The 19,034-nt window shown below is 38.1% G+C and overlaps 1 protein-coding gene across 8 annotated transcripts in view; it reads left to right on the plus strand.

Annotated features, from left to right (window-relative positions):
• PLEKHA7 (pleckstrin homology domain containing A7) overlaps window positions 1-19,034 on the plus strand; it is a 276,128-nt gene that overhangs the window by 223,468 nt on the left and 33,626 nt on the right. For 6 of the 8 annotated variants that reach the window (XM_073347395.1, XM_073347399.1, XM_073347396.1 and 3 more), the window contains 7 exons: window positions 1,493-1,579; window positions 4,069-4,122; window positions 4,551-4,574; window positions 13,074-13,142; window positions 13,323-13,403; window positions 15,561-15,710; window positions 17,630-17,731. In XM_073347395.1, the coding sequence (XP_073203496.1) occupies window positions 1,493-1,579; window positions 4,069-4,122; window positions 4,551-4,574; window positions 13,074-13,142; window positions 13,323-13,403; window positions 15,561-15,710; window positions 17,630-17,731 (567 nt within the window). The remainder of the gene's footprint in view (window positions 1-1,492; window positions 1,580-4,068; window positions 4,123-4,550; window positions 4,575-13,073; window positions 13,143-13,322; window positions 13,404-15,560; window positions 15,711-17,629; window positions 17,732-19,034) is intronic. The other 2 variants (XM_073347397.1, XM_073347398.1) reach the window with 1 other exon arrangement.

The raw sequence follows: 19,034 nt of genomic DNA on the forward strand, positions 1-19,034 counted from the left end.
TTCACATCTTTCCCACTGGTTCAGCTTATCATAGATCTTTCATCACTGTTATTGCATATATGGTTTGGACTCTAGTTCTATAATGCTATACTTCACATATATAAATGGGGGACAAAATTACCTCCTGATAAAACAACCCAGTGAAATGTAGCATTGGAAAATGACATGTTCTTAAACTTCCCTGGTATAGCTCACTTGTCATTGTTTTTTTAATTACATTGGCTGTACTGCAGTTGAAGGTATACCGTTGTAAAAGAACGTGCAATATCGTTCTTCCCTTACTCCATCAAAATGCTAGAGTTGCTCCCTGACACTGCAGCTCGTTGATTCTCATTTTTGTTTACTTGGGTATTTATATTTGTGTGAAAAAAAAAACTAATTTTTTTCATGCCATATCAAATTTTGGTGTAGACCTGTTTATAAGCCGACCCCTGCTCTTTGATGCGTCACTTTTTTACCAAAAATATTCAGCTTATGAACGAGTATATACGGTAATTTCTACCAAGCTGTGAACAACAAGATTGTTTTCACTTTTTATACAATTTCTAGAAGAAAATAGTCAGTGCTTTTTAATATTTTTTTGGTTTATAACGCCCCTATATATATCCATGGTACTCTGTCACCTAGAATACTGTGTTTTAATTTTAGTTACCCTATCTCTTAAAAATAAGATAGGAATATTGGAGGGTATTCAGGGCAGACAATGGGAATCATCTGAGGCATGGAAAGTCTTTATATGAAGAGAGACTGAAAAGACTGGGATTAAGAGGGGAACACGAAAGATGTACACAAAATAATGAGTAGTATAGAGAGAGTAAGTCAGGAACTACTCTTTACCCTTTTTTGTATTACAAGAACAAAGGAACGTTCAGTGCAATTGAAATGTGGCAAATTCAGAATTGATAAATGGTGATTTATTTGTCTTACCAAACACCACATTGATGTGTGGCACTCATTGCTACAAGATGTCACTGAGGCCAGCAGCTTAGTGGAATTCAGAAAAGGATTAGACATCTATATGGCTAAAAAAGAACATTCATAGTAATGTAATGGAAAACTGTGCTGCCTCAGAGCATAAACCAATCACTAACTAACAGGTATTAGGAAGAAGCTTCCTGTGTGGGCATCTCATTCCATAATTGTTGACCACAACATTTCTTGCACCTTCTGCTGAAGCATCTGGTCCTGGCCAATGCGCGAGATGTACTGAATTAGTCCCTGGTGTGATCCAGTATGTCAGTTCCTAAATTCCTATGCTTGTTTATTTATAGGCTTTCCTATGATGCTTATTGTAATATCTTCATTCCTCACAAGCATTAATGAATTTACCCCAAATTAGAGACTACCTAAAGTCAAACAGGAAGTCTGGCAGAGCCATGAATATAAACCAAATCTCCTGAATCCCAGTCAAGTGGGATTTTCACCTAAACCATAAGACCATACTTCCCACTTGAGGTAGTCTTCATAATTTTGACTGTGGCTCTTGTTACAGAATTCAGCACACACTGATAGACGCTCTATGCCTACTATGGGATATATGACCCATACTGTAAGTGCACCGAGTTTACATGGCAAGTCGGTAAGTTGAAACGTTGGAATTCTTTTTCCCTTCCCTGCCACCAAATTATTGTAGTAAGGTTTTCAAGTCCTACTATTTTCTTAGTCATATTGTTTTTTCATGTTGTTTGAAACCCAGCTAACTCTTCTTAAACTTGACTACGAAAGCTTAAGCGTGGACCATGTCCGGCTCTCATTAAGGTCAATGGGAATTTTGCTGTTGACTCTAGTGGGGGCGGAAGTAGGCCGTGTGTAGAACTTCTTTAGTTTTGTTACTATACTACAGTTTTCTAGTAAACCCTCTTCTTTTATTGCGTTTATTTGACCAAATGCAGAATTAATTCAATAATTGCTTAATCGGGTCAAGTAAATGCTGTCTGGGCACTGAGGTGAAGAATGTAATTACAGTGACACTCCCTAAAGACTGCTAATTTCCTCTTTACAATGTGTCTAAATACCTGCAGCCTGAAGAGCTAACATTGCTTCTCATTCGATTAAGGAGACATCAGGCTAAGTTGGCTAGTATACAAAATTACACAATCGCCCAATTACTACAGCATTTGCCAACTAATTCCATCTATCAGGTCAGCTGCTGATTGGCTCATCTGTGCTGTATGATATTTTGTGACTCTGCAAACGCTCCATTAGTGATGTGCTTGAGTCTGTGCTTTGTTGACCATTCTTTGGTATTCTCAATCCCTGAATCATTTGTGTTTTTTCTTTGTTGTTTTACAAGCTGTAAATAAGTATTTTACGCTATTGGGTGCTATTGCTTATGGTTTCAAAGCTTTAGATATCGTTTTGCTTTGATATTACTTCTGAGAATGCTGCCTCTTAAAATCTTTTCAGAAAAGAGAATTAAGTATACTTTATTCATTCTGACTGAAGCAAAACACTGTCTTTGCACTGCTTTCATAATGGGAGTGGCTCACTTCACCACATGCTGCATTAACTCCAAACTGAGATATATCAACCAGCTAGAACACTCATAGTAGCTTGTAACTGCATAATTTCTGCAGGTAAAGATTAGCTCATAAAAGTCGAATTGTTCGTTTGCTTAATTGGTCAATAACACTAGCCATCATAGGTCCATAACAACACAGTTGATTGCTTTGATGTAAGGAGTTTTAAAATTGGAGATGGGGCATAAATGCAGTTGTTAGGAATCTCTTTATCAAGGTACTAGATTTGTAACATTCTCCAAAGGGGAGCCATCTAGTAACCTGGGAACATTTATGACCATGAAGCAAAACGTGGGGGCTCTTTTTTAAAGCTTTCAGCAATTTTTCTTTTGACCAAATTTAAGGAACTTTTCACTATTTTTTCTCTAAAACACTTATTTCCCATTTCCCTCACCTGCCAAACAGCTGCAGTGAAATAGTTTATATAGAATATTCAGGCAATCAAGTAAGCTAATTGGTCAAACATAACTTCCTCTATTACAAAGTATATTGAACATACCAGAGCAATCTTAAATTAATCCTTGCAAAGAAATGTAAGTGTGGTGTATGGATTCACTAGCACAGAGTTTTTTCAGATAACTATTTTCATTGTATCAAAACACTGAAGTCTCAAAACTTGAAACCAGAATAGTTGTCTTTTCTTCTGTTTATGCCAGTAAGTCCAGAATTCAAAATAATGAAAATAATTCCAAACAATATTCTGGATCTGTTGCCCAGTTAACAAAGATTGTTTGCAACAGTTATGTCTTGCTTTGTTGTTTGTTGAAAATATTTTTGTTGAAAGAAGAGACATCATTTTCTGTTGTGACTCTGGTGTGCACAATTTTTTTTTGTAACTTAAGTAAAGGTAATACTATCTTTGTATAATTATAAGACCATACAGACAGTAGCTATTAACTAGAGAGTGTTTCAAAAAGAAAAAAAAGTATTCATTTGAACATGATCAGATGAAAAGCCAGAATGGTTCTCTAACTATATGATAATTTTTATTTAATATTATCCATGAAGCGGCTGTTCCATCTCTCCCAAACTGAGGGATGCATATTTTAAAATGCGTATGAAATTTGACCAGAAGTGTTTTGATGGATTTGTTATTAAATGAAATATTTTGCATTTCATATCTAAGACCAGTCCTAAGTAAGGCAAATTGTTCTGTCAAAAAGGCATATAATACAGGATGCTAAGCCATGGCTTAACACCTTTTTCGATACAGTATCCTACTCTGAGTATACTAGCCATAAAAATGTTGTTCATGTCTTTGAAAATAATTTAAGCCATAAGTATGTTTTTGTCACCCTGTACATTATGAAAGTGGGGGGGAATCTGGTCTCCATGATACTTTGCCTATTTCATATTCAATCATAAACAGCAATGTGACAGTGAGGCCAATGTGCTTATTTTGTGCCACTTGTGTACCTGCTTTGTCACTTTACTTTTTATCTCTTATTTACATATAGCTTAATACAAATTTTCCAGTATTTGCAAATTACTATTAAAGTAGTGAAATACATTGCATTGTTGTTCATTCTTTTTATATATTTAACTGAAGGCTGATGACACCTACATCCAGCTGAAGAAAGACTTGGAATATCTGGATCTAAAGGTAAGACATATTTATAGGAATCATATTTCCAGTATTGATCATCCCATCAGTCTTCTGTATATCTTCTCCCTACCTGCATTACGCACAATCTTGTGTATCCAGACTTTAGAATGCTGAATTTTCTTTTGGTATAACTGGAAAATCTCTAAAATTGAGAGTGTCTTACTTCGCTGACTATAAGCTGAAAATGTAAACTCAGAAAATTTGTTGCAAGTTTATTTTGTTTTAGTTTAATATACAAATAGAGCAAGAATAATTTCATTTTTCTTTTGTAAGTTTAAAGAAACCAGAGTAAAATCTGATTCAGAATATTAATGTCTGTTACAGCATTATGGTAATGCTGTTACGTTTAAGACTGAGTATTCTAAGTAAACAGAATACAGAATTTTAGTGTTTATTCATTCCTATTTTTCCTTTATTTCTATTAGAAGCTGTCTCCTTTTATGATAACAGTAAGAATATTATTATTTCTAAACATGTTTATAATGTAGTAGTGTTGTGATAAATGAGTTAAATATATTGCAATCTTCCTCTCACCTCCATATTATTATGTGGGGGGTTTCCTTGCTATACTTGCATTTCTGAAGATCCTAAATAATTCCCTTCTTCAAACCACTCATCCTATGAAATTTAGCATCATGGCCCCCAGCTCACAACCAAAGATTAGGTGGAACTCCTTTCAGAATGAATCAACCTTTTCCCTAAATTATTCTCCATGGTTCACTTAAGAGTAATGCAATATTTTCCTAACTACTTCATGTCATTATTGAGCTATTAAATAGCCAGAAACTTCCTAGAATTAGCCCATTGGACAATAGGGTAGGTTTGAAAAATAAGCCCATATTGCTGTCATGTTCCTACAGCTTGCATTCACAACCTTGACAATGTAACTAAGTTTTTTTATGTGCTGTTAAATCCTTCTAAATTTGGCTCATTTTGTTTCAATTTTAGAGTATATATTTTTGATACACTCACAGCTTTTTATTGAAACAAATTTTACAAGTTCAGTTTATAAAAATATTACGTTGTGATCATTCTTTAGCAATAGGATCAAATTCATGTGACATTGTTTAAAGTTCAAGTTTTTCACAAACAGTGAAATTCTGTATTAACATCTATATCAAGCAATAGTGGCATCCCGGGGTGAGTTCAATTAATTGACCCATTTCTTCCCAAAGAGAGATCTCAAATTCTTATTTATATCAGGTCGCCAATATCATGTTGAATGAATTCAAGATGTTAAACAGTGTTGTTATCCTGGAGCTCAAACTCTGCGTCTCAGTTAAAATAGCTATCCTACAGAGTAAGCAGATTGAAAACAAAACTAGATTAATAAACATTAGGTTTTGAAAAATCCATGAAAAGAAAACTAATCATTTTGCTCAGCACAACAGCCTGCTAGCTCTCATAGTGTGAAACTCTTCTCCTCATGCATAAATCATTGTTGTAGGGACTGAGCAAGATTTTCCCCTGCAATTGCATCTCTCAACTGGGAACCTCCTTAGTGCTGGGCACAGGAACTGAGAGCAGAAAGACTCTCCTGTGCTCTCAGCGCCTGCAGTTGGTGTCCAACCAGTGTGGAAGAGGAGGAGGAATCGTAGGATTGGAAGGGACCTCAAGAGGTCATCTAGTCCAGTCCCCTGCATTCACGCAGGACTAAGTGTTATCTAGACCATTCCTGACAGGTGTTTGTCTAACCTGCTCTTAAAAATCTCCAACAATGGAGATTTCACAACCTCCCTAGACAATTTATTCCAGTACTTAACCACCCTGACAGGAAATTTTTCCTAATGTCCAACCTAAACCACCCTTGCTGCAATTTAAGCCCATTGCTTCTTGATTTATCCTCAGAGGTTAACGAAAATAATTTTTCTCCCTCCTCCTTGTAGCCGCCTTTTATGTACTTGAAAACTGTTATCGTGTCCCTTCTCAATCTTCTCTTCTCCAGACTAAACAAGCCCAGTTTTTTTCATCTTCCCTCATATGTCATGTTTTCTATACTTTTAATCATTTTTGTTGCTCTTCTCTGGACTTTCTCCAATTTGTTCACATCTTTCCTGAAATGAGGCGCACAGAACTGGACATAGTACTCTACTCCACGCTGGTTAGGCCTCAACTAGAGTGGAAGAATTATTTATTGTCTTGCTTACAACACCCCTGTTAATACATCCTAGAATGATATTTGCTTTTTTTGTAACACTGTTACTCTGTTGACTCATATTTAGCTTGTGGTCCACTATGACCCCTAGATCCCTTTCTGCAGTATTCCTTCCTAGGCAGTCATTTCCCATTTTGTATGTGTTTGTTCTTAACTGATTGTTCCTTCTTAAATGGAGTACTTTGCATTTGTCCTTATTGAATTTCATTCTGTTTACTTCTGACCATTTCTCCAGTTTGTCCAGATCATTTTGAATTTTAATCCTGGCCTCCAAAGCAACCTTCCCCCCATCTTAGTACCATACACAAACTTTATAAGTGTACTGTCTATGTCATCATCTAAATAATTGATGAAGATATTGGACAGAACCATACTGAGGACCAATCCCTGCGAGACCCCACTCAATATGTCTTTCCAGCTTGGCTGTGAACCACTGATGATTACTCTCTGGGAACAGTTTTCCAACCAGTTATGCACCTACCTTATAGTAGCTCCATCTAGGTTGTATTTCCCTAGTTTGTCATGTGAGACAGTATCAAAAGCCTTCCCCCCTATCCACAAGGAAGTAGTCATACAGGATTGCAGATATGGAGGGATGAGGTTGCAGGAGCTGGGGAAGAGTTGGCAGGAGTTGGAAGGTGAGGGGAAGCAGAAGGGGACAGGGACAGGAGCTACATGGAGAGGGGGACACGAGCTGATGGGGTAGATAGAAGCAGAAAGAGAGGGAGACAGGAGTTGGGGTGAGAGTAAATAGGATCAGGGGGCAGGATTCAGGTGATGAGAGGAGGGATAGGTGTAGGGGAGAAGAGGGCCAGGGTGGGAGTTGAATAGGTATAAAGTGTAGCAGGAATCAGGGTGGAGGTCAGAGAGAAGAGGTAGGATATGCAGGGGACCATGGGCACAAAGGTCTATATAACCATTAGTTAACACTCACCTCCTGAACCTAAAATTGAAAACTGGGGTCCTGAGTCTCTACATTTCTTTGCTGTTAGCAAATACACCGGACCCTCGCTAGAACGCAGGATTTGGGATCCATGTGTGGTACCACGTTAACGTGGGGACCGCGTTAAAATGAATTGCAATTAAAGTAATTAAATTTGGGATCCATGGCCACGACCGTGTTATATGCAAATTCGTGCTATATAGATGCGTGTTCTCACGAGAGTCCGGTGTACCTATGAAACCCAGAGGCAAAGCATGTTTCTTATCCCTCCTCTAGAAACTGGTCCACATAGAAGATTACAGCCTAGTACTGCTACCAGTTACTCTGCTAGCTCAAGTGGTAGAAAACTGTGCTGTGAATCTAAGGATCTAGATCCTGCTAGTGACCCAAATTGGGGAAAGGTGTCAGTATGGTTACAAATGATTGAATTTCTGCATTTGTAAATCTGTTTGTTTTTTTCACTAGAAAATTACTCTAAAAAAACAACCTATTAGAGATTGCAAAGTCAGGCACTCAAAAATTAAGAAATACCAGATTAATGTTGCCTGTGCCACCTTTATTTGCCTTCTTTGTGTGTGTGTATTATGATTAAAGCTACAATTTTGTCACAGTGGTCACAGAAACAGTGAATTTGAATAAAGTCTGTGAAATGCCCCAAAACTGATAGGTGTTGCGACCTAGCACATGGGATCATAACATCACTCAGGTTTGGTAGATAGTGGTGTTGCAACCCCATGTGCTAGGTCACAATGCCAATCGACTTTGGCCATCTGTCTCGATCTATGGAGGTGTTGTGACCAAGTGGGCCAGTCGCAATGCCAAGAGCAGGGGACCTGGGCCTAGCCCCACGGGACAGGATCCATGAGCGTAAGAAGTGAACTTGTTCTCCCACAACCACCCATGCGCTCCCCACTGTCCTGCTTTCCACACATATCATTGTTTTCTTGCATCTGTGCCATGAAATGTATTAAAAAATTGTGTGACAAAATTGTAGCTCTAATTATGAGTCAGTTTTTAAATACATGATCACATACAGTTTTTTTCCATAGGATCCCTGCCTCATTCAGTGCACAGAAAGGAAGGTGCTCACAGAATGAGTAACTATTTGATATTTGGTTTGATCCTCATTGTTTAATGTGTGACCCCATGCCTTAGGCCTGGTGTACGCTAGAAGATTAGCTTGATTTAACTGCATCAGTCAAGAGTGTAAAAAATTCACCCCCCTGAGCAGCATAGTTAAGATAAAGCAAGTCACCACGTAGACAGCACTAGATCAACAGAATAATTCTTCCATTGACCTAGTTACCACCTCTCGGAGAGGTGGATTATCTGTGCTGACAGGAGAATCCCTCCCGTTGATGTAGGTAGTGTCTACACTGAAGCGCTACAGATGCACTGCCCTGTGGCACAGCTATGCTGCTGTAGCATTTAAAGTGTAGACAAACCCTTATTTACTGAAAACTAGTCAAATCCTTACACAGTAAGGAAAGACATTTCATGTGTAAGCTTATAATAAAGTATGCTACAGGCTGTGGAGAATTGAGATATTAAAAGGAAGTAGTTTGTTTTCTGCTTAATAATTAAGACATCAGGTGTAAACTATCTGTAGAGTGGGTGGGTAAATCTGATCTCATAATACCATAGTAACTTGTTGATTTTTTTTAATTCAAACATACATTCCAGATTAGGAAATGCAGAATGTGAATGAGGAAGGCCTAATGAAGTGTACAAGAGTGTGTGCCATTAAGCAATTGCACTAGAGCAATTCAAGAAAATCTGGGATCCTCTGTGAAGCCATTCAGTAGTTCATCATAGAAATGTAGGGCTGGAAGGGACCTTGACAAGTCATCAAGTCCAGGTCCCTGCACTGTGGCAGAATCAAGTAAATCTAGACCTTCCCTGACAGGTGTTTGTTCAACTTGTTTTTAAAAATCTCCAATGATGGGGATTCCACAGTGTACCTTGGAAGCCTATTCCAGAGCTTAACTACTATTATAGTAAGAAAGTTTTTCCTAATATCTAACCTAAATCTTCCTTGCTGCTGATTAAGCCCATTACTTTTTGTCCTACCTTCAGTGGACATGGAGAACAATTGATCACCATCCTCTTTATAACAGCCCTTAATATATTTGAAGACTGTTATCAGGTTCCTCCTCACCCAAAAAAAAACAAAAACAAAAACTTCTTTTCCCAAGACTGAACATGCCCAGTTTTTTTAACCTTTCCTCGTAGATCAGTTTTTAAAACCTTTTATCGTTTTTGTTTGTTTTGGACTCTACAATTTGTCCACAATTTCCTAAAGTGCGGTGCCCACATTTGGACACAGTATTCCATCTGAGGGCTCACCAGTGCCAGTAGAGCGGGACAGTTACCTCCTGTGTCTTAGATACGATATTCCTGTTAATGCACCCTAGAATGGTGGTAGCCTTTTTTGCAACTGCATCACATTGTTGACTCAAAGTCAATTTGTGATCCACTACAACTCCCAGATCCTTTTCAGCAGTACTGCTACCTGGCCAGTTGTTCCCCATTTTGTAGTTATGCATTTGATTTTTCCTTCCTAAGAATAGTATTTGGCAATTGTCTTTATTGAATTTCATCTTGTTGAATTCAGGGCAGTTCTCCAATGTGTCAAGATTGTTTTGAATTCTAATCCTCTCCTCCAAAGTGCTTGCAACTCCTCCGAGATGTTATCTCCAGATTTTATAAGCATACTCTCCACTCCATTATCCAAGTCATCAATGAAAATATTGAATGGTCCCAGGCCCTGGAATGACTCCTGAGGGACCTCCTAGATATGCCTTCCCTGTTTGACAGGGGCCACTGATAACTACTGGTCTTTCAACCAGTTGTGCATCCATTTTATAGTTGTGCACCCACCTAGACCACATTTCCTTAGTTTGCTTATGAAAATGTGTGGGACATGTCAAAAGCCTTACTAAAATCAAGATATAACTTTGTAACCTTCTCTGCTCCAAACTTATAACAACTGGAGTTCAGTTCCACTGAGGTGAAGAGGAGAGAGAAGTAAGGTGGAAAGTATGTGTTCATAGAGAGAATTAAGGAATAGTGGGTAGCAGTTTTTTTGTTAAAGGAGGAGTGCAGGATCTGTGATGTGCCAAAGCCAAAACATAGATATCCTGAGGGTGCTCATGTTATCACCTCTAAGCACTCTGCACAAAGCAGATTGTACTGTACTGCTAATTTCCTGACACTGGATTATGACCTGAAAATATCGCACTATACTTGGTGGGGCGCTTGGAAGCTGCAGGTTTGGCAACACTGTAAGACCCCGAGTTATACACTGTATTTGCGTATGTTGCAAACATTTAAAAAAATTAGTTTCATGGTTGAACAAGCAGCCTTTCCAAATCATAACTAATGTTATACTAGAGGAGAAGCAGCCAGTTATAATTTCCAGGTTGTTTTTTTTAATTTTGGTGATCCATGTGGAAAGAGAAAGTGCTCAACACATGTCAGTATTCTTCATCTCTTAGTCAAGGGGTAACAATCAGGAATGAGACAGCTACAGTACCTGCTGGTTGCCTTCCCCTGGAGAACAGTTGCATAGAGAGAGAGGAGATCATCTTTACAGATATTTTATTTAACTTCTGGAATCTCTTTCTGATTTTTTCATGGGATTCTGAGTTGTAATATTTTTTTTCCCTCGTAACAAACTGTTGCTAAACTTTTGTTTGAAACAGATAAAAAATAATGGACCTCTGATCAACATGGTTTACAAAGTGCTAAAGAACTCAGCACAAGGGTTACTGTCCGGTATAAATGTAAGACTGCTTGTATCTGAAATGTGACCATCCCATCGCTTTTTTTCAAATGGCAATCAATGTACATACCCTAGCTTCCACAGGTGTATCATGATAAATAGAAGAGCTTCCTGCAAGATGTTTTTTCAGGCTGTATGCAAAATTATGGCTGACCTCACTGTGCTTGGTTTCGTCTTACCATATGTTGCAAATGAATGGTTGTGTTAAATAGTGACTCCTTTATGTAATTCCGAAAGTGTGAAAGCATGCTAAGTCTTATTTTATGTTCTCATTTTCACTGCTTTAAAATTAAGGTAACTTTTGCACTTGTGATTATATAATCCATTTCAAAATATAGCAAATTATTCATAGTATTTTCATTGCAGACTATGAGAAAAGTTTACCTATTCACTAACTTGCAGATTATTAAACCAGCAAATTTAGTACTTGGACACACTTCTGTTTATGCTTAAATATACTAAATATTTTCCTACACTTGAAAATGTGACTGAACATTTACTATCAATAATGCTAAATGACTTGCATTAATAATTTTAAAAGGAAAATCATTCCTATTAAAATATTGTACTATTTGGCAATTTATGTTGAAAATGTTAAAAATAATTAAGACTGGTTTCTTCTAAGGGAGAGTAAACCCTCTTGTATTTGATGATGGGGAAATAACAAACGTCTGGCTTTTATTTCATGAAATTCACATGATAAATATATGCATTCTTTGAAAATGGAAAGGTGAGATGTAAAGCCATGAATAATATAAAAATGGTAAATGTACTCATATCTTAAGACTGGAATAATATATGAAAATCCTACCTGGTGGCCTGCTAACTTCATCTAAAATAAAATGTTGAGGGGATAGTTGAGTCTCTGTACCACTTTACATTGTGGGTAGTTCTTAAGGATTATCTGCTTTCCTTCTAGAAGTTGGATATGGAGCCAGAGATTGCTGGAATGAGAGAGGGTGAAACTAGAAAGAAGTACATCCAAAATGAAGTGTATTTAAATATCAGTTTCACTCCTGCCCCAGACTAATATCCCTCTTTGCATTCCCATAACATTCATCATGGACTGAGAAAGAGTGAGCCCTTTGTAGATATGCAGGAACTACTAAGACACGTTTTTAGTCAGCTGGGACTCTATCCTGCAAACGCTTATGCACGTGTTTAACTGTAGGAACATGAATAGTCCTATTGACTTCAATGAAGATGACTCATACATAAAAGTTTTGTAGGATAGGGGCCTTACTTTGTAACTAAATGGGATTGATGTTTCCTTTGATTATAAATCTGACACAATTGCACTTGTCATTTGTCACGGGTCCTGCTCCGCCCCCATCTTCTGACCTGCAGAAACTGCACCTCCAGGTGTACTCTCAGTGAAGCTTTATTTCAAGGCCCTTTCACCAATATCACCACAGTCCCCCATGCTCCCACCTATTTACAGTGTTTGCCAAGTTTTAGGCACTCTCAGCAGGACTTGAGGGGAACAGAGGTCTCCCTAGTCTGAAACCTCTGTATTTAACCCCAGCTAGCCCTGTTCCTCTCTTCTCCCCTCTTGCTCCTCTTTTCTTGCACTTCCTTCCTGTGCCTTCTTTAAGCCCTGGGCTGATTGGCCAGTTGAGTTCATTAACCACAATCAGCTTCTCCTGGGGCACTAATTAGCCTCTAAGTGATCAGAGTGCAGGCTCACCTACTCAGTATCTGCACTCTATCACATCATTAAATAGCCTAATTTAATTAGTTGGTAATCCTTTGGAATTAGATATTGATGTACCATTGTCATATTTCAAATATTTGATATGGCATGCTTTTTGTAATAATTCTAGAGTTGTACATTTTCTTTTCATGAAGAAAATAATATTGATATGTTACTTTTATACAAGTTCTACAAGTTATCTAAAATTTCTTATATTTCAAAGGATAAGCCCTTTAACATTTATTTTTAGTGTCGGTAAATCACATAGTGTGTTGGCTAAAGCATATAACAAAACTTTTTCTTTATCACTGAAGCATAATTATATTTCACTTTGCCACCAGTCTAATATATCGTTAAACCTTATTCTTTTTAGGTGACAGGGCGTGATATACTAAAAGAACGAAGTACAAAACCTGTCAAGATTGCAGAAAGTGATATTGATGTAAGTATCAAACATCAATTCAAAACCCTGTCAAATATAGTTCCTTTAGCATTTAGCTGTTTCTGTTACGCTATAATTGTTCTCATTCTGATCCAAATGAAAACGAAAATCGTGCTACGGAAGAAGGGTTTCTTTCTTTTTTTTTAAATCTAACTTAAATATATATGGTTTTATTGGTAGGTCAAGCTAAGCGTTTTCTGTGAACAGGACGGGATTCTACAGGACTTGGAAGACAAAATAAGATCCCTTAAGGAAAATAAAGTAAATACAATTGAAAATTTTATATGTTAATAATGATAATAATAATTAACACATTCTCTTGGACAAACCTTAACGTTTCTTATTCAAGCTTTTGGGACTCCAAACCAAGCATTAGATTATTGTAATGTACCAATATTGTAATACTTCACTTTGGACAATATATACAACTCTTTTATTAAAGAATGAAAATGGTATGTTTTGAGTATTACAGATGAGTAATGTATTTGGAAAATATAGTTTTAAAAAAGTTTCAATAATGCATATTTTAAAACTACTCACATTTATTTTTATGTGCCCTCTATTACAAATTTTGATGAATGCACATTTTGAGAATAGTTTTGTTTTTCTTTTTAAGTTGACGATGGCACGGGGCTGGGTCAAGGAAAGGGCTCAATCTCTATCATTTTTTTTAACACAGTTATAAAATTTAAAAAAAGTCTCACCAGAGAGGCAACTGTGTTATCACAGTTAGCAACGTATTAAAACTTGTGCTAACAAAAACTATATTTAAATACCATTGTAGGTAATATGATTGCAGTAGCATTATGAAAAAGGCTATAACAAAGGGGGCGGAGGGGAGCAGATCTTGAGTTGTTTCAATGTAGCTAAGCCAATTTACAACAGTTGAGGTTCTAGCTCCAAAGGTTTCAACCAAACTTGTAGTAACTTCTTTGACCTGTTTGCTGCTAGGACCTTCTTACTCCTCCTCCCAATCTTCTTCCTTCCTTCTGTTTCTATCCCATTTAGAATTCACATAGTGAACTGTCATAAATATAAAGGGAAGGGTAACCACCTTTCTATACACAGTGCTATAAAATCCCTCCTGGCCAGAGGCAAAACTCTTTCACCTCTAAAGGGTCAAGAAGCTAAGGTAACCTCGCTGGCACCTGATCCAAAATGACCAACGAGAGGACAAGATACTTTCAAATCTGGAGTGGGAGGGGGTCGTGGGGGGGGACAAAGAGTTCTGTCTGTCTGTGTGATGCTTTTGCCGGGAACAGATCAAAAATGCAAGCCTTCCAACTCCTGTTAAGTTAGTAAGTAATATAGCTAGAAAATGCGTTAGATTTTCTTTTGTTTAATGGCTGGTAAAATAAGCTGTGCTGGAGGGAATGTATATTCCTGTTTTTGTGTCTTTTTGTAACTTAAGGTTTTGCCTAGAAGGATTCTCTATGTTTTGAATCTGATTATCCTCTAAGGTATTTACCATCCTAATTTTACAGCGGTGATTCTTTTACCTTTTCTTTAATTCAAATTCTTCTTCTAAGAACCTGATTGATTTTTCATTGTTCTTAAGATCCAAGGGTTTGGGTCTGTGTTCACCTGTACCAATTGGTGAGGATTATTATCAAGCCTTCCCCCGGAAAGGGGGTGTAGGGCTTGGGGGGATATTTTGGCGGAAGATGTCTCCAAGTGGCTCTTCCCCTGTTCTTTGTTTAAAACGCTTGGTGGTGGCAGCATACTGTTCAAGGATAAGGCAAAGTTTGTACGTTGGGGAAGTTTTTAACCTAAGCTGGTAAGAATAAGCTTAGGGGGTCTTTCATGCAGGTCTCCACATCTGTATCCTAGAGTTCAGAGTGGGGAAGGAGCCTTGACATAAACATTAACAAAAGGACCTTTTCTTCCCTTCTCTTCCTTTCATTGTGTGTGTATAAAACTAACATTTTACTAGCTGTGAGCCCTACCTACATACTCTAGGGCTGCTGAAATTAAATGTGCTCATTAAAATTAATGTCTGATTATAGTAGGTAAATTAATCTGTACTACAGCTTGGTATTTCTGCCAAAAGGTATGAATAAATTCAGAGGCAGTTTAGAAAAAAATTCTTTCTACCGTTTGCACAGAAATTAAACATGAAAAATTTCACTCCCATTGGTTAATGTTTTTGAAAGGTGCAAACACTAAAATGGATTTATAATGGGAATTGTGTTGCAACTTAGTGGTTGCTACTGACTCTTGCTACAGTGATGGCCCAAAGCTTCACACCTTCCAATAATCAGTTTCCTTCTTTGTTCTCTCAGTAAAAGGAAAATCTGTGATCCTAGTGATTTAGAGGAAAGACATGAGAGGTAGACAAGATTTTTCATATTCTCAGTAGTAAATCAGTACAGACCCATACAAATGTAAGTCTATTGCTATTTTCCTTTTTTTCTTTAGGACCAGCTGGAATCTGTCTTGGAGGTTTTGCATAGACAGATGGAACTGTACAAAGACCAACCACAGCATGCAGAAAAAATTTCTTCCCAGCAGAGACTTTTGCAAGAGGACCTCATTCATATTCGGGCTGAAATATCCAAGGCATCCACCGTATGTGTTCAGCACTTCCAAAGAAATGCTAAACTAAGCACTAGACTAAAATGAATTACTTTTCAGACATAGGGTTAAATCCTACAAACCAATTTAGATAATGTACAGAATGTGAAAGCAAATCATGCAGATCTGTCTTTTTAATGGAAGTCTTAACTGCAAATCTTTGTTCCAGACTCCACTGGCTATCCTAGTATAAACTAGAGCAGTGGTTTTCAAACTTTTTTTCTGGAGACCCAGTTGAAGAAAATTGTTGATGCCCACCACCCAATGGAGCTAGGAATGAGGGATTTGGGGTATGGGAGGGGCACAGGGCTGGGGCAGAGAGTTGGGGTGCGGGTTGCAGGATGGGCTGGGAATGAGGGGTTCATGGTGTGGGAGGGGGCTCTGGGCTGGGGCAGGGGCTTGGGGTGCAGGAGGAGGTCAGGGCTCTGGGCTGGGGATGCAGGCACTGGGGTGGGGCCGGGGATGAGGGGTTTGTGGTGCAGGAAGGGGTTCCAGGTTTTGGGGGGGCTCAGGGCTGGGGCAAGTGCTTGGTGCAGGGGGTTGGGGTGCGGACTTACCTCCGGTGGCTCCCGGTCAGCAGTGCAACCGGAAGTGGCCAGCAGCAGGTCTGGTTCCTAGGCAGAGGCGTGCAAGCGGCTTCGCTCAACTCTCACCCTCAGGCATTGCCCCCCACCCCAGTTCCCATTGCCCGGTTCCTGGCCAATGGGAGTGCAGAGCCGGTGCTAGGGGTGAGGGCAGCGCGTGAAGCCCCATGGCCCCCCGTCTAAAAGCTGGACCCATTACTGGCCGCTTCCAGGATGCAGCACGGTGTCAAAACAGGTAGGCACAAACCTGCCTTAGCTGGGCAGCACCACCGATGGGACTTTTAACAATCCAGTCGGCAGTGCTGACCAGAGTGACCCAGTGCCTGACATGCTGTGACCCAGAAGTGGGTCGCGACCTGAAGTTTGAAAAATGCTGAACTAGATTCCCTGGAACTTTTCTAGGAGAAAAAAGGAGTTGGGTCTTACCCTGGAGTATTAGCCAGAATTTTCTCTCTCTTAGTTACCGCGACCTAATAAGAATAAACTTTAATAAAGGCACCACATCAAATTAATGTTATGTTTCATTAATTGGCCACACAAAAAGGGAAATTTTAAACCCACCTACCCACTCTGTACTCAGCCATATAATCCCTAACTCCTACAGCACATGAGGCCAGTTTTTAGAAAACTGCCTCTAAAATTGTACTCATAAGTCTTGTATGTATATGTCAGGTCAATTAAAACATCTGTCATATACATGCACGTATGCAGTGTTTTGTGTCTGCAGACAATGCACTGTTTTACAGGCTGTGTTGAAAATTTATGTAGAGGTGTGTAAAATCAAATTATCTTCCACTATTTTGAGTTAGATAGAAGAATGTACAGCTGCAGATGTTAGCCACAATGTAAATGATTTAAGGATTCTCTGTTGGCCCCGACTCGGGGTGAATTTGTACCCACATTTTAGAACTCTCTTAAAATAGTATGTTCAGTTTTACACATTACAGAAGTAAAGTGAACAGGGTATTGAAATTTAAGTGGTCTTCCTTCAAGAATTCATATCATTGCCTAGATTCCTTTGAACACCTGCTTTGTCATTAAATAACTAATACAGCATTCTGTGTTCGCATATTATCAAAAAATTTCTAACTAAAGATTTTGGACTCTGTCCTGCAAGGTGTGGAGCACTCTGGCCATAACCCAGTAAAGCATTTAGGCTCATATCATTACATTCTGTTCAGAACAGATCATTTTTCTTTTTTCAATGGAACAACCTAATTCTTAAAGTTAAGAACATGCTTATTGGTTTAACTGGCTGAAAGATAGAGTGCTGTGTACCTTTTATTGCTTATCGTAGGGTTGCATTGAAACCTTTCTCTTTGCCAACAGGAAATGGAAAATGCTTGGAATGAATATCTGAAATTGGAAAAGGATGTGAACCAGCTGAAGCAAGCCTTACAGGAACAGATGAACAGATCATTTTTTCCTCAGGTGAGTCTGTTTTCAGGTATTAAATTACTATTGTTGAGATCTTGTCTGAACTCTAAAATGATTTAACTCCTGGGAGGAAGTCTCCAAATGCTTGTTCTGTGTGGGGTATGCTGGCCGTCTTCCCTGCCTGCTGCTCCTGCTGGATGTATCCAAAGTAAGCAAACTATACCTCAACGTACCTAGCTATCTTGAATGAAACATGTATTTAAGAATCTCATATTAGTTTTAATATTAGATACAGAAACAATCATTTGCTTTTGTCTTTTTGTTTTTAAATTAATTTTGATACAGGAAATTTAAACATGCCATATAAATATAGTCCTTAGCAGGGAGACATGCTTGAAAGAAGGGTCTAATGGAGAAGCACTAGACATAGGTTGATATTTGTAACAGAAAAATAATTAGAAGTTCTGCAGAAGTTTCTTCTTGGAGAATTAACCTTTGGTTGAAACCTAGAGTGTGAGATTCTGCTAACAATAATATTGGAGAGTAAAGAGAACTAAACCCAAGAAAAATTCTGTTTCCTAAAATGTCAACATCTATAATTTAGAAGTGGAAAAAAAAAGTTTGAAACATTACCTGGCAAAAAATATGGGGAAATCCACTGGCAGGGCATTAGTACTAATGCAAACTCTTTGAGAACATACATAAAGGGGGTGGAGGGGTCACCATTAAAAAGTCACCATTTACTAACACCATAGTGTGGTATTTTAAATTTTGGAAGTAACTCCAATCATCCTGTTCATGCAAGGCTATCCTAATCAATGTCCCATGATTCAGGTATTGTATTTACAGCTGCAGGTATTTGAAACTGCTAATAACCGATCCTTGTTATTCCTGAACTTAGGATAAACATCTAGGAAGATATTCATTTGCTATATGTTTAATTCCTAAATGCTGCCGACTCCTGGCATTCTTAACCCTGAAGTTTCCACTAATGCCTGTTTGTTTCATACATTCTTTTGGCTCGTAAAGTGGAAAAATGATGGTAACATAGCAATGAGATGTCTAGCTTTATTTCTAGTGTGGTAAATGTTTTTCATAATGTTGTGTCTGTGCGAATTTGTCAGTATATTATTAGATACTGTCATTTTTTACATTAATAACTTTTTAATTTATGTCTATGCTGGACTTCCTAGTTTTCCATTTATTTGATCTGTCTTCGTTGATTCATCTATCCACTTTTAAGGGCATCAGTCACAGACGTGCTATTTTCCTTCCTTGTTCTCTGTCATGTTGGGATATTAGTGGATGGTTATCTCTGCACATCCCTTGTAAATTGAAACAATTGTTTAGAACTTAT

The sequence above is a fragment of the Lepidochelys kempii genome, chromosome 6 (genome assembly GCF_965140265.1).
Source record: "Lepidochelys kempii isolate rLepKem1 chromosome 6, rLepKem1.hap2, whole genome shotgun sequence".
NCBI classification, from domain to species: Eukaryota; Metazoa; Chordata; order Testudines; family Cheloniidae; genus Lepidochelys; species Lepidochelys kempii.